Below are 16,256 nucleotides of genomic sequence, written 5' to 3'. Positions count from 1 at the left end.
ACTGTAGAGACCGATATGGGCGAGACATGTTTTATTGCAGGTGAGGCAGATGAAGGTGTCCTCTTTCACTTTTAACAGGTGCACCATGGTGTTTCTTCTCTCTTCGTTCCTCCTCTTCCTCTGGTCCCTGCTGCAGATACACTGTCTGTCAGCACACTTTCTGTATTGAATACATATAGTTAAGAAGTAGACAGCATGTTGCTTTTATAGATCAACCCTATGGTCTGCTGTTCAACTAAAAAAGCTGATTGGATTTGGTGTAATCGCTGATACACAAGTACAGTACTGCATTGTGTAAGAAGAACAATGTTCTTGCATTGATGTGACTCAGTGAGGTTCTTGTGCACCATAAAAGGTGCTGAAGGAATCGTATGGGAGAGGGTAGGGTGGGGATGGCTGAGCAGGGCCAGCCCAAGGCATGTTAACACCTGAAGCAAACCATAAAATGGTGCCTCTCATCCCTGCCAGGGAAGAAGGGGTGAGTGAAGATCTACATCAGAAACAGAGTGGGGGGAATAAGGCTCTACATTGGGATCAGCTGCCGCTGTGGAACCTGCTTCCTTCCACATACATGTGCATCTCAAGGGAATGTACAAACTGCAGTAAAAACAGCCTCAAAAAGAACAGTTTAAAACAATATCCAAAATAACAGCAGATTGATTTTATTTTATTTTTTTAAAAAAAACCAAATAGATGCCCAAGACAGATCCATCTGGGAAGGCTTTTTGGGACCAAAATGTCTGCAGTGGTTTTTCAAAAAGACGAGGGGCAGCCACAAGAAAAGTCCTACACCGAGTTACTGCGGCTTCTGAGCTCTAAAGGGATAGACCATAAATTTTTATCTGCAAAGGCTGTTCTTCTTAATGATTATCTTAAATTAGAAATAATAACTTCTGTATTGTAATCAGCACTTCTAAAATGTCCAGCTAGAATGTATCATTAGTCTTGGTGGCATTCAGTCTTAGACCATGATTAGACATATTGCAAGCATCATTTTTCTCACACATGCAGAATATTTTAATACCAGTCTCATTTTGCAGTTTGTCTATGGGGAAAATATCTTTTTCTGCTCTTTCTTTTACAAAGAGAGAGAGAGAGAGAGAGAGAGAGAGAGAGAGAGAGAGAGAGAGAGAGAGAGAGAAATCAAGATCTGGCTGCGATATCAGATGTTGTCCATTTTGTGTTGGCACATATAATATGGTTTATGGATACTTCAAGGAATCTGGGGCAAAGAATGCAGACTCTTTTATCTCTTTCCCCAGTTGTTTTGGGATGAGTTTAGAACCTCTATTTCCACTTCACCAGCAAATTTGGCTTGGTGACAGCTACGTCTTATGAATTAATGGAATAGTATATAGTTGATTACTTCACAAAAACAACAATCACATCCAGTATGATATTCTCAAGTGGTAGAGCAGTGAACAAGAGTGTCTGAAAGTTACAATATACGGTTTAGAAAGAATCAGGGATTTGTCTGGAGGACCCGTAAGTAAGTTTGAGCTGTGATGTATCTTAGGCTGGTGATAGCCAGCCCCTTCCTTATGGTATAATCAGATGGAGGGTTGGATCAAAACTTAGCCATCCACAAATGGGCGCCTTCAATCTATGGAAGGCATTTGATCCAGATGATGGATCCTGCAGGTGGAAAGGGGGAGGTTATTTTTTGCAAATTTCTTGCTACTCTAAAGCCTCCCCTTTTCAAAATTATTCCCCAATACTCCAGTCCATAACAGATTTTTTTGTAGGGCTCAAGTGGCTGCAGGCAGATTTGACAAAAGTCACCTTCCTGTTTTTTACCAGCTGGAATATCCCCTGAGTGGAATTCCATTCCATTCAAGAAATGGACTTGAAAGAGACACCAAAGTCTAGTTCCAAGCTTCTATCTCCTGTTGGGTAGGATTCACCTAACAAACCTCATCAGTGGAAGACCCTTTCCTCTCTCTGCACGCTCTCCACCCCCACTGACATTGACTATGGGGTGGGGTGAGGGATCAGGAAGACCCCTCCAGAACAGTGCATGGGGAAAGGAGAAGAGGGGTTGTTCCATCCGGGAAGCTGATATGCTTGTGACAAATGAACATGCCACATAAAGCAATATTGAATTCCGCCCCTTCTTTCTGTACCATAAACCCCCACTGCCATATACTTCAGCTGTTATATTTCCAACTATAGAACTGGAAAAGGAGGCTATCAAAAACAACAAAAAATAAAGCCCAGAATAGAATTCATTCTGAATATGGAAAATAATGATTACACCTGAATATGCTGAGCTGAGTAGCTTTGAGTTTAACTTTATGACAAATCCAAAGGCCTGAGTGTGCTTTTATAGGCTAGCTCATTACTTTTTGTTTTGTTTCTTTGGTTGTGACTCCTTCTTGGAATGGAAACTTTTAATGTTTTTAAACTGAGGATGATAGAAGATTAGGGTCCTTGGAGAATTCAGTTGTGCAACTGGGTTTGGATTCAACCTAATGGTAGCAAATTAAGCAGATTATGCAGCCTATTGCAAGTAATTCACCATTTTTAAAGAAAATGGCCCCATTCTCTATTGCAAAGGGTTAATGGGGAACAGTAAAGATGCATTGGGAAAGTAAATCCAGCCCGGAGAACTAATAAGCCTTGAAAATACCCTCTGTTCAGAGTCCTCACATTATCATTAGTAACGGCATTAGGCGGGTTATTGTATAAATAAATGCTTAGCTTTGCTGTCTGGCTTCCCCCTAACACAAAAAATGGCTTTCTGCAAGCTTGCGAATATTTGTGTTTCATGTCTAATTAATATGCTTACACTGATGAAATTTTGAACTTTGCGTTAATACTCAGTGCTGTATTCTATAGATGCAGATTTCTTCGTCAGGAGTTGCTGGGACTTTGGCAACAAAAAATAAAATAAAATAAAAACCAATCTATTCTCCTTTATCAATATCGGGAGGAGAACCTGTAGGGAAAGTGTTAAGCAATCCTTTTCTCTGCCGTGCTGCTTCAGTGAATTTAGAGTCTGCTTCCTACCTCCCTGGCAGCTGCAGTAAACTGAAATAAAAAAATCATGAAGAAACATAGGTGTCTCCTCCACATCATGTTTAGTGTGACCCAAAAGCCCTGCCCCCATCATTATGTTGTACTTCATCTTCCTTAACTTCCCAATAACCCCAGAAAAACACCCTTCTTTCCCCATTGCAGGACTTAATAGAAATACAAAGGAATACAAAATACTACTGTACACTCACACGTACAAACATCCCAGTCACAAAATTTGGGATTTGCAATAAAGAATTCTAGTTAACTTCTCCATCATTTCCTGTCCCCTGCCCAGTCCCCATTCAAAATGCAAAATATCAAACTTTGTTCCGTGGTCTGTGAAGCTGTATAAGGAATTATGGCAGGCACATCACCTAAGTTGATTCTGCTTTTGGAGGAAAAGTGCAGAATACGTTCCAGTACATGCAAAGTTTGAGAACTAGTACAGCATAAAGCATCCCTGAACCACCCCTTAAAGGAGTGTTTAATTTAGGGTGGGGAAATTCTGATCCTCTGGAGGTTGCTGGACTACGAAGACTATGATCCTTGTCCATTGGCCAAACTGGCAAAGGCTGAAGGGAACTGGAGTTCAGCTGGAGGGCCACATGTTTCCATCTCTGATCTAATGCTAAATCAGTACAGATGAGCAACAAAGATAATTTGCACACATACACCCCCACATACACTTCTAGCTTTCCTGCTAGGGTTCCCATCTCTTATCCTGAAGCAGAACCTGTTGCTTTCACATGTCCAAGGCATGGAACCATTGCATCACAGAGCATTTCAGGTTTCCCTGCTGTGATACTGCACCTGTCTGTTCTTCACTCTCTCCTTCCTGTCTACCTACTGAAAAGTGGCATTGGAGTCTTGCTTGGCAAGGGATAAAGGTAGGAGAACTGACCAGAGGCAGGATATGCCCTTTCTGTATAGTCTTTCTGCCCTCAAGCTGCAAAAGCGACAAGCAGGACAAGAGATGGGGACCTTATCGAATGTGATTAGGTAGCATGAAAGAAATTCCAGTTTCTGATGTAATGTGCATCAAATAACCATATTTCCTCCTCCTGTTGTTGTCACCATTGGGTAATTTGCTGCTTCTGTGTTTTCTTCATTCCCTGTCACACAAAATCCAGCATGTGTGTGCATTAGCTTTGGGGGAGTGGGATGGCTCTGGGCAGGTACAGTTTTCCTACTGTGCTTCATTTCAGCCATGGGAGGGAAGGGAATTAACCTTGGGGCGGAAGACAACAAATAAATAACAGCTGGGTGAAAGTTTGTTTTGCCTCCCTATTTTTTTAAAACAGACAGTAGCCATGGGGAGATGACTCAGCCGACACTGACAATCCAGACCCATCCCTATCGAAGCTGCGACCCCGTGGAAATGTCCTACCCCAGGGGACAGTTCCAGCCAGCAATCCGAGTGGCCGACTTGTTGCAGCACATCACTCAGATGAAACGGGGACAGGGCTATGGCTTTAAAGAGGAGTATGAGGTGAGAGCAACATTCACTCACTTGAATGCCGAGCTAAAGAATGAAAATTAAGGCTATTGTCAAATCGGAACAAGTGTTCTTGAGAAGCGTCTCGATAGCTTAAGTGGCTTATTTTATATGCTAACCAGAATGCCTTCCCCCTATTTGCTCCTGCCTCCTTGTCTTGAGTCCTATTTCTGTTATATGTAGTGGCCGTCATCCTAGATGTTTCTGCCCCAGTCCACTGATGTGGGGAAAGGGCTTGGCTTTTCCATAACAGCTTCCCGGTAACCCCACTTATGGAAAAAGACGTGACAAAGCTTTCTCTTTTCATTGAAACTCTCACACAGCAGAGCATACTGGGTTAGGGATCATGGCGCTAGCCACCTTATCTCTTGTATAAACTCCACCAAACCATAATATGGTGTACTATAGGTGCAAACCAAAGACTCACTGTTTTGAATTTATTGTTAGTTGAACTGCTAAGAGTTTGTTAACACAGCAGCCTCAGGACCAGCGTCCATATGATGAGAAGCCTCCAGGTGGCTGTAATATCTAGTCCTACTGACAGCTCTCTCTGGCAGAGATGAGCACGCAGCTCCCTTCATCATCACTTTCTGCCGACAGGACCAGGTGCTGCTGGAGGGTAAGCAGATGGATGACAGACCTGACAGTGTTGGTAAGAGGCTTTCCACAGGTGACAACCAGCTGTCAGAAGAACTGCTAGCTGGTACAGCCACCCAGAGGCTTCTGGCTCTATGAAGGTTTGTTCAGAGACTGTTTTGCGAACTAAAGATTCCTGAAAATCTAGTCATTTCTGTCCCACTGCCCCCAGGAGTGTGTCAGAGATTGGGCGGGGAAATGGAGCAGTATTTCCAGATTTGGGGTGCCACACCAACCATATCACATTTGAAGAAACACAGAGCTACATTGCACTGGGGAAATATTTTTTGGGTGCCAGAGAGATGAAAATTATATTCCAAAATGTATGGAGGAGACCACATTGGCTGCCCTGCCTTATTCCCCAGCTACTCTCATGTATGAAGTGATGAAATACAAGTTTGCAATTTAGGGAGGGGATTTGCTGATGGCATGGTGAGCAACTGAAGTATCTCTGCTGATGGCCTTCCATTTAAACAAGACACTCCTGGCTATCTCAGGACTGGCATCAGCACCTGGCACCTGTCCGCTGGCAGCCCCATCAGGCTCTGCTGGTGCTGACACCAGCCCTAGACTCGCATGCTTACCTGGTGGTGAGAGATGATCAATTTAATTCCCCATTACTTTCCTAATGGAGCATTTGAGGACATAGTGAGAAATTAAAATTGCAGCCCCTGAGCATTCTGGGAAATTAAAGTGGCTGCCCATTACCGCTGCTGCCAGAGGGCTTTCTCAGACTTGAAGCTGCCCCTGGCTATCTATATATATATGTCTCTCTACCCTTCATCAATGGATGAGTTTTCAGACTGTTGCCAAACAAGATACTGAGAGGCAGGAAGGCTGCTTCTGCCTGGGTCGGTGTGTGCTGCTAGAGCCTTGTTGCTGCAATTAAACCGTTATTGTCTTTGGCAGAAGTATTGAATCCCCATAATCAACATCTGATAGATGTGGTATAGCAGCTGTGATCAAATGCCGGCCTGGGAGATGGCTGGAAATATTTTCTCTTGGCTGCCTTTGTTCCTTAGTTGCGTATCGCCCAAGGCTTTGCAGAATTTCGCCATGATCAAATGCAACGTGGGATGTTTGAATTTAGTTCTAAGTTTGGGCAAATCCAACCTTCAAGCCCCATGGAAAAACCACTGAATAGTTTATAGAAATGGCATTAGAGGCAGTGAAGTTGCCTGGGACTGTATTGGAATAGTAATGGTGGAAAGGAGAGAAATAAGTAAGAACAAACTTTCCTGTGACTCGGCTCCCCAGGCATTGGAGAGAAAACTGTAGCTGAATAGGTGTTGAGGTGTCTTGGGGCTAGCTTAAATATGAGATAACCACACATATTTTTGGCTATCTACCTTGACACACTGTGGTCATCTATCATATAACATGTACAACCTTTACTGCCAGGTTGGGGGACCACAGGCCTAGGAACCAAATGCAGCCCAATAACTCTCTCTATGTGGTTCTTGAGATACTCCCCACATCAGACTCCCTTTTCCCAGGCCTGGCACCAGCCCTCCTTCACACCTTCCTTGAGTGTTTTTGCCTAACTAGACTGTGTCCTTAGACTCTGAGAAAGCCTCTTGCTTTCTGGGATAAAGATGGGTATGAGTATATGTAGAAACTAGCCTACTGTAGAAAGCTAAAATTTACACTCCTTACTCTATGCACTTTTGTTCCTGGCCCTCGCTATTGGCATGCGGCCCCCAGAAAGTTCCACAGAAGGGAATGCAGCTCTCAGACTGGAAGAGGTTCCCCAAACCTTGTTTACAACATGGGGGTGGGGTTTAGTCTCTCCTATCAATCTCCATGTAGTACATTGTGGTGAAACGGCTCTCCACTGTGATATTTGGTGGCCATTTCTAGTTTCCAACAAGCTGGGGACCAAGATTTACAAACAAAATAAAATAGTTGCTCATTCCATCCCATGCCAGTCTTACTGTCAGTGCAGACTTTCAGGTAAATCAGATGAGCAAAGAGTGCTCGGCTCGATGAAGGATGCAAAGGGGAATTTTCTCTTGCAACTCCTGGTTCCTTTGTGTGACAAGTGAATTGCATGTGTGGTTCTTGAATTATGAAAGGACAAATGTTTGAAAAATTGTCTCAATGCTGAAGGGGCAGGTAAATCAGTGGCTACTGCAATAATACCATACAGTATCATTTATCTGAAGGGCTGGTATGTCATTGAAATCTATATCCTATTTCAAAGCTTGTGGACATGATTTTAAGGTACTTCCAGGGGTCAAACTGACGTGGTTCAGACCTTAAATTAAACTGTACTATCTTTAGATGTCTAGAAGAATTACTGTTAACCTCCATTTGTTCTTAAGGGAAAACAACTGTCACAAGTCAGTGAGCAAGTGCATGTTCAGAGTCTGTACAATTGAATTAAAACTGGGCAGTTCCATTTTGTGGGATGGGGTAGAGGGAGTGAAAATATTGCAGCCTGGTGGAAGCAGCTGATGGGGAAGAGGGGAACTGAGTTCCGGTGAGTTCCTGTTGAAAAAAAACCCTGTTTAAATCCATGCATCTTGTCAATCTGTCACAAAGCATTTACCTCTATCCTGTTTCGTGGGAGCACAAATAGATCAAGCCCTAAAATAATTATGTGCTTTGTGTTTCACATTGGGGATGAAGCTGGATTCTGGGTCTGAAGAAGTCTGTAGTGTCTGTAGTGATGAAGGAGAAAGTGAGCAATCATATGCTCATCTGTTTCGTCCAGAGGAATGTGTACATGTTTTTGGGTGGAATATAAACTACTAATATAAGGACTTCTTCTGTGCTGTCATGTTTTTCAGCTTCAGTTCAGTGGGTAATGGAGAGTGAACTTTCTCCCATAAGGTGACTGCACATTTTGGGATATACTTCCATAATGTGCCCAGTCATAGAACTTAATTATTTCCCTCACTGAAGGTGCTGACTCTAATTTTGCACACCTGATGTTTTATTTGTCCTGTAGAATATGTCCTTGTATGGCTGACTATGTGGCTCATAATTTCAAATTACCATACTTTAGCCAAGCTTGCATTGCAGCTTCTCTTTGAACAACAAACAAGAGCTGAAACATGGTTTTCATAATTTTACAATTACTGAACTAGTCTACCTAATTTGGTATAATATGGGGGTGGGGAATGTGACTAGAAGGTTGCTTCCGTAATTTAATATTTATTGCAAAGTTCTGCACTTTCAAAGTGCTACATAAATAATCAGTAGGATTTTTTTATTTTTATTTTAGTTTAGATGGCATGATGCCATCCCAGATTCATGAAAGACAGAAGATTAATGACCTTATCTTTGATGTCCAGGAGCTGTATTTCAAAATGTGATGTATTCTAGCTTGGTTTCTGTCTCACATACAAATATACTTGGCCTTTTAAGATATATTTTTTGTCCTTTACCCTGTAAACAAGTTTCATAAATTACGGTCTATTTAGTGACATGGTACCAAATAATTTTTCTATTATGAAAACGCTCTGTGAGTTGCCTTCATCAATCACTAACTCCATTAGACTCCCCCCCTCTTCATTTCTTGTCTCAACTATACATAGTCTTTCCCTTTCTCCCCCTCGCTCTTTCTCTTGAACAGTCTTTCATGCAAGCACACACACACAATTGATTTTAAACCATATCCCTTCCCCCAAATTTGAGAAGTAGTTTGGTAGATATCCTGGGAGTCTTGCTCAAGGCTAAACTGAAGAAGACCCACTTTTGTGCTTTCTACATTTTATTTGTATTTGTTTAAGGATATTTACATACCGCTTTTAAGGCAAACCTCACAAAGCAGCTTATATAAGATTGTTGTAACAATAAACATCAATGTCTTTTAAAAATAGCTGTGAAAGGAATAGAAACCTGGCTTGTTTTCTAGAAGAAGCTGGTAGTGCTTCTTCTCCCATCCTATTTCCTCAGGGCAATGCGTCCTCTCAAGCTTCTTTCTTCTCCGCTCCTCTCAGGCGGCTATTTCTGGACATTTTGATTTATTTGTTCGAGACAGTGCCAGATTTACATATAAGCTAAAAAAGATCTCTCTTGGGGGCCCCCCAAAGCCGATCCAGCAAAAGGTGCCAACTTATAGGACACCATAGCTGCAATCCTCAGCACAATTCCAATAATATTTCTGAATCTGGTTCTATGCATGCAGCAGAATACTGGGGTAAAGTCAAGACCTGGAAGAAGGGTCAGTGCCAATTAAAACTGGAGCTAGAACCACTTTTGAATGTTCTCCCATGTTAAAAAAGCCACGCCCCAAAATAAACACTTCCTTGCCAGAAGAATACTAGCATAGAAGGGGGAAAGGTTCAAGCCAGTCATCTAGCTGCTCTCTTTGTTTTCTACCTACAGGGAGAGATTTGGGGCGGGGAATGGGACCAGTGATAATGAGATTGGTGCCTGAAGGTCCCATAGAATGCCTACATTTTTCTGATGAATTTAGAATGCTAGTGAGATCATTGGTGGTACCACTATTGCTCTTAAAACTGGTTAATTGTTGCTACAATTCTATTCTTAAGTTGAGAACAGTTATGAAAGAAGTGCAGATTAGCCATACTTAGTCAGTGCTGGCAGTGATGTCTAAAAAATTCCTGATTTCATCTGTTTTGGATACATTATTTATTCCACTGCACTTTGCTATTTTTCTCATTGTAACAGGTTATTGTTCCATCTATATCAGTAGTCTGAATTTCCCAAGACAAGTTTACCAGTTATGTCATTGTGTTAAGTGCTTTAAAATGACAGCCATACAGTGTGAAGAAAATTTGAAGAAAAGAATATAGATATAGACCGAGAAGTTTAATCCATCATTACTATAGTTGTTGAAATCTCAAATGGCATTTGATTTTATCCTGAGCTGTTTATATACAAATCAGTGGTTCTCAATCTTCTTTTCCCATGGGCCACTTCCAAATTACTGCAGGTCTTCGTGAACCACTTAATGGTTGTTGTTTTTCTGCCTGTTGTAGCAGTTGTGCTAACTCCAGGAGGATTTTTAATTGTATTTTTGCAGGCATATGACAGACCACCTTGTGGACCACTGATAGTCCATTGACTGCAGTTTAAGAACCCCTGGTGTAAATCGTACTATAGCAGAAAGTTTTATACATATGTATATCAGAGATTTGATTATATTTTTAGTGAACAGAAGGGGCATATGTTTTCTATACACACACTGGATCTTTGTATTTTAAAGCAAAAACCTGCTGTTTTGATAAGACGCCTATTGATCAAAGCAATTAATAGCTGATAATAGCTGAATTGGGCATTTCTTTGGAAAAGTCACTTTTACCATCCTATGTATAATGCTTAGAAGGATTTTGTTCCTTCCTCACCTTTTTTCACATCAATAGCGCATGATGAGATCCCAAATGACTGCTACCATTCTCTGAGCAATCATTTGTAACTAGACTCTAATGTACAAATAACGCGTCATTTCTTCTCTATCTTTGATGATAGAAATGGGATCCCTAATTTATGTTTTTTGTGCTGCCCCCCTCCGCTCTAAAAATTTGCCACTATTAAGCGGCACCTTCTTGGTACAAGGAAATAGGTGTGTGATCAAAGATCTTCCCGTTTGCTGACACATTACTTCATACATGTGGAGATTTGAGCCAGAACTGCTTTTATTATCCTTCTCTGACACAAACAGGATCCATAGCGTATCCTGACATTATTTCCAGAGGGAACCATTTGTGAACTGTGGTTTGGCATGATTATAATATCATTTTTAGCACATTTCACCACCATCAGCCAGTCCAAATGCAATGGCTAGCACTACAAGAAACAAACAAGTGCAATTTCTGTTTTGGTTTTTTAAGCAAATTATCTGTTATTGAGCAGCCGGAAATGTGCTTTCCTACGAATGGGTATGTTATAAAGATAATTATTATTTGGGCGTAATTCTTGAACACAGAATAAGGTTTCAGAAACCATAAAAAGCGTCATCTTTAAAGCATGCCAAACAAAACTGGGTTTATGAGTGGTGTGTGGGAGCTCCCCTTTACTATCTTCATCGCAGGAAAAGGCCAAAATATGGTATCAGTTCTGTGAAACGGGAGAAGATCCTTCAGTGTTACTCAAGAGTATCATGGGCATTTCATCTTGATTAGACTTATTATCAGCCTACCATTCTCAACATGAAGGGGAGTTCATATGGTTGCATTTTAATGAAAGCAACCTAATTTTCACCTCCTGACCACATGGGTGAAAACATAATTATCATTTGGATTTTGCACTTCACCAGATTTTCAGTACAGTTCTTGGCTCGAAAAAAGAAAAAAAAAAAGCCAAAATGCGTCAAAATGTGTACAGTATTAAAAAAATTCATAATGGATTTCTTTTTGTACAGAGTGGTTCTTTTAAAAAAATAGATAAATAAAGCACTGATTAAGGCGGAAGTCAGAAAAGGAAGAATGCTAAGAATGTATCTTGTGCTCTTGTGATATAGACTTGGTGGGTTGATTTCATGTATTTCTTCAGCTGAAATTAAATGGAAGAAAAGTCGTAGCTCTCTAAATTAAAGGAGCCTTGATCTGAATTTAATCAGCACTTTGAACTGTGCTCACATTAGCAGGCATCACTATATACAGCTACAATGCAGTATATGGATATATTACATGTGACATTCAAATAGCTCGTGAGTTTGAGAAACCTTTATGCCTTGTTTTATATTACAAAAACATTGCCTCTGTCCTCTGTCAATTTAAATATTTTACAAGGCAACTTGTATTTCTCAGAGGCAAAAGAGAAGCAATCTATGTCCCTGTGTTAGAGATGGTGCATTGAAAAAGAACCCAATGATTACAAAGCCAGAAGCAAAATGTTTCCCACTTGTTTTTAGTGCCATTTGCATTGGGAAAGCAATTGTAAGCCAGTTTAAGCCATAGGATGCTAATGGTCTCTTCATCATTTTCTTATTAAATGTGCCCTTTCCTTGAGAAAAACAGTTGGCTTGGCTGGGTGTTAAATTGCATGCTGCCTTTTCCCCTACCCCTATTTCGTTATGTTAAAACACCTGAAGGCATTGGGCATTTCATATAAACACTCTGCTGTTGTTTATTTTGCAGGCTCTACCTGAGGGGCAGACAGCATCTTGGGATACAGCCAAAGAAGATGAAAACCGCAATAAGAATAGATATGGCAACATCATCTCCTGTAGGTGCAAATTCAAACTGAACTGAACTTCCTGTGTGTATCTGTAAACATCTAGCTGAGAGAGGGGGTATGTCTGTCAGCGTAACTGTGAAAAAGAATAAGAGCACAGAATTCTGAGCACTCTTAACCTTTCCCGTTTGATAATTTCATGCTCAAGTTTTTTTGTTGCCATTCTCACCCCCTTCCTCTCCGCTTTTTCTCCCTTTATCTTTCTAATATTATGGGATTCTTATTTTTCTCAATGAACTGCAATCCCAAAGCCCTGTCCTTTCTTTCCCTTCCCAAATATAATAGGTTATGTATGAAAATGGGGGGGGGGGATGGTCTCAGGGCTGAAGGTTCTTCTTCTCTCCATGTAGAACATTTGAAGAGGGTTCTGCACATATCCCCCTTCATGCGATCATCAACTATGTTTTTGATTTTGTTTTTTTGCTGGGTAAACAGACCTGCTGGCTGCATTAAATAGCCCTCTGCATGTGCACAGGGCTGTCTTTACATATTCTAAAGATTTGGGAATATGTCCATCACCACAGGCTATTATTTCTCCTATGCGCTTTTGCAAAAGCCGTACAATATCTGAAAACAGCAGGGATAGGGGGAAATGTGCTTCTAGATGTTGTTGGACTTCAGCTTGCACCATGCCTAGCCGGCGTAGTCAGTGATAATGGATGATGGGAATTTTGGTCTCAACACCCGGACAGTCACAGGTTCACAGACCTAGAAGAGTCTTTCATAACATGGGTTGTAACCAGCTTAGACACTGAACGAGCAGAACAACTTCCACTTGTGCAACTGAACTTTCCGTTCTTCTTCTCTGCCCCACATGCTCTCCACACACACACACCCCATCTGCAAATCTGGAGAGAGGGGAGAAGAGGAAAAGCAAAATTTTGTGCAATGACTTCATTAAATACAACCCGAAGAAGAGTTGAAACTCAGTTGTGGCCTTGATTACAGACAATTGTGGCTTTAGACTAATGGTCAGAAGTTTGTGGGACACAGAACAATACTTGTTGTTTTTTCCTTCAGTGCTCCTATTTTCCTTCAATGCTCCTATTTTCGAGCCTTTTCCTGACCTTTAATTGACACAGATTCTTTCTTTGAACCAAAACCTGAAGCATTCGTCTTCATGGCTTTACACGACAGGGAGTGCCAAGGGGCTAAATGTACACATACTTTCTCATTTTATCTCCTTTCACCATTTGTTGGCATTATCTATACATATTGGAAGCTATTGCTTGTGACAAACACTTCTAGCTCTGGTGCTCTTCACTCCTAAAAGTGCCTGGGCCTTAAGGGACAGGTTTATCACCTCGCTTACAGATAAATGGCGAGCACAAAATCTCTAGGTACTAATCACATCGGCTACTTCGTCTTCCTTGCTGTGGATTCTGACTGAGGAAGCACGGGGCATCTGCAAATACCAGGTGGAACGTAATGATCCTCAAGCAATAAACTTAGGTGAATTCACCAGGGAGGAATCAAATCCAAGAAGAATTGAAAAGTTAAGAACTCGAAAGCAGCGAAAAGGAAACTTAGGCCAAGAGGAAAACTATTAGGCTCCCTCCTGTACTGGGCTGCTGTGCCTTTCTTTTGTTGTTGTTTAGTCGTTTAGTTGTGTCCGACTAATGGAAATAATAATAATAATAATAATGATAATAATAATAATAATAATAATAATAATAATAATAATAATAATAATTTTTATTTATACCCCGCCCTCCCCAGCCAAGGCTGGGCTCAGGGCGGCTAACAAGCAATAATAAAAACAGGAAAGGAGAATTCTACCTGGTGCAGCTTGCACCACACTTGCAAAATATATTTATTCCTACAGACTATTTGTTTTTCATGCTGAATTTGGTGACTCTAGTACTCAAGCCTTGTGTGTGGCATTGCCACACCCTCCAACACTTCTCTGATTAAAATAGGGACATCCCATTCCATAATGATAGCTTTAATATTTATACTCCACACATCTTTCTGGGTTGCCCCAGCCACTCTGGGCGGCTTCCAACATATTTAAAAATTATAATAAAAAAATAAACATTTAAAAACTTCCCTATACAGGATTGCCTTCAGATGGCATGGGGGTCAGATAACTCCATACCCTCCAACATTTCTCAGATGAAAATAGGGACATCCTAAGGAAAAGTAGGACATTCCAGGATCACATCAGAAACTGGAATGGTTTCTCTAAATCAAGGATGTCCCTGGAAAATAGTAACACTTGGAAAGTTTGCATTACTAGCAGGCTCAATCCTTAAATGGGACTGGTCCTATTCACATTGAGTTCCACATACTCACTGGAGCACAACATTGCTTTCAATTGCAGGATTTATCTGGCTTTCACAAAAGACACTTCCTCGCTCCCTTAATTATAAAACATTTCTATATAGCATTTACGTTTTTTAGCACTGCTGCAATGATTGATGATCCTGAGTTTGTGATCTCGAGAATTTGTTGTGCATGTGCAATGAGGCTTCCTATCAGCAGCACCACAACAACACACAGCTTCACAAGCAGCACCTGAAACTTCTCTAAAACACAGAAAATGCCCTCATAGCAAATTTCACAAAAGCTAATAATAATAATAATAATTTCATTATTTATACCCCGCCCATCTGGCTGGGTTTCCAGTGAACAATCGGAATAACAAAAGGAACAACAATGATAACAACAATACTATTGCAGCTATTTGCAAGTTAGGATTAGTGGTACAGGGCTGAAGAGCGAAGTGGAAGATACACATATCTAGCAGTTGGTGTGATGATTGAACAGTCTTTTCGCATGCGTCATTTTTCAGTATCTCAACCTCTTTTCTGTTCCCGCTGTTCCACTGAAAGTCATCAGTTATTAATAATACATAAACGCCTTGCAGCCTTATGAAATATATGTATCTTCCCAACACCTTCCAAACAGATAGAAATATAAAATTTAAAAGATAAGTTATGCTGTTAGTCTTAACCAAGCATAGCCCACTAAAAATATGAATAAAATAAAAGGCCTCATTACCTTCTGAAGGTTGAGCTGTGGTCGTTTATATTTCTTAGCCTTGCTTTCGAAGCAAAGGGTTCTCCCGTGCCATTCGCACTTTTGAGCAAAAGAACTCCCCACGGGAGATAAAACATTGTGAATGTTGCAATGTTCAGTCACTTGGCAACAAAATTAACCACCCAGAACTGTTGAAAACCAAACAGGACACAAACATTTGAAAATCTCCTTCATTGTCAGAATTATTTTCTAAGTTCAGGATAGCATCTTAAATAATCTCGCAAATGTTTTCCCCAACATTACAGATTTCCACTTGTCTCACCATAAAGCTACAGCTCTCCATCCATATATATATATATGCCTATTAACAATCTATTTATCCATCCTGGCATTCTGATGCTTTCTTTCTCCCTTTCTATTCTCTCTTGTATCTCATCTTCTGCATAGTAGCACAGGAGCCAAAGTCTATTTTTTAAATTAAAAAAACCACTCTGCACACCACATCATTGTAGATGCATGAACAAATGAGTTCTAATAATCAGCCTATGGAAAAAACCTGAATCCTAATAATTTTCATCTATCTTCATTGTGCTATGAATTATCTTCCCAGCTCTATATCTCCCTCATTTAACAACAAGTGTTTTAGCTTGCACCAAGCAGGCTGTTTATAAAAAAAAATAAAAATATGGAATATCCGTAGCCTGCCTAGAGATAATTCTTATGCAAAAAAGTTTGCTTTTTGTGTCTGATTCAACTGCTTTTCTGCAACGATTTAGCTGTACAATCCAGTCAAGATGTTACAAAAGGTGCTAGTTTTTCAGAACTTTTTGAAGGAAATACTAAGACCAAAAAGTGTATTAATTAGATCAGAAATCATACTAAGGGTGTCTGAGAAATGTGAATTTTATGAGTTCAAATAAATAACAGGCAAGCTTCTGAATAACTCAGGCAGGCATTGAGTTGAAGCAATGTGCAT

General features: G+C 40.6%; 1 protein-coding gene across 17 annotated transcripts in view; it reads left to right on the top strand.

The window, feature by feature from the left end:
- PTPRT (protein tyrosine phosphatase receptor type T) overlaps positions 1-16,256 on the top strand; it is a 568,067-nt gene that overhangs the window by 521,378 nt on the left and 30,433 nt on the right. For all 17 annotated transcript variants that reach the window (XM_083618319.1, XM_083618332.1, XM_083618326.1 and 14 more), the window contains 2 exons: positions 4,320-4,507; positions 12,202-12,289. In XM_083618319.1, the coding sequence (XP_083474445.1) occupies positions 4,320-4,507; positions 12,202-12,289 (276 nt within the window). The remainder of the gene's footprint in view (positions 1-4,319; positions 4,508-12,201; positions 12,290-16,256) is intronic.

Source organism: Podarcis filfolensis, assembly GCF_964270895.1.
Source record: "Podarcis filfolensis genome assembly, chromosome: 6".
Taxonomy (NCBI): domain Eukaryota; kingdom Metazoa; phylum Chordata; class Lepidosauria; order Squamata; family Lacertidae; genus Podarcis; species Podarcis filfolensis.
Note: the sequence above shows the minus strand (reverse complement) of the source record. Positions and strands in the feature narration are given on the sequence as shown.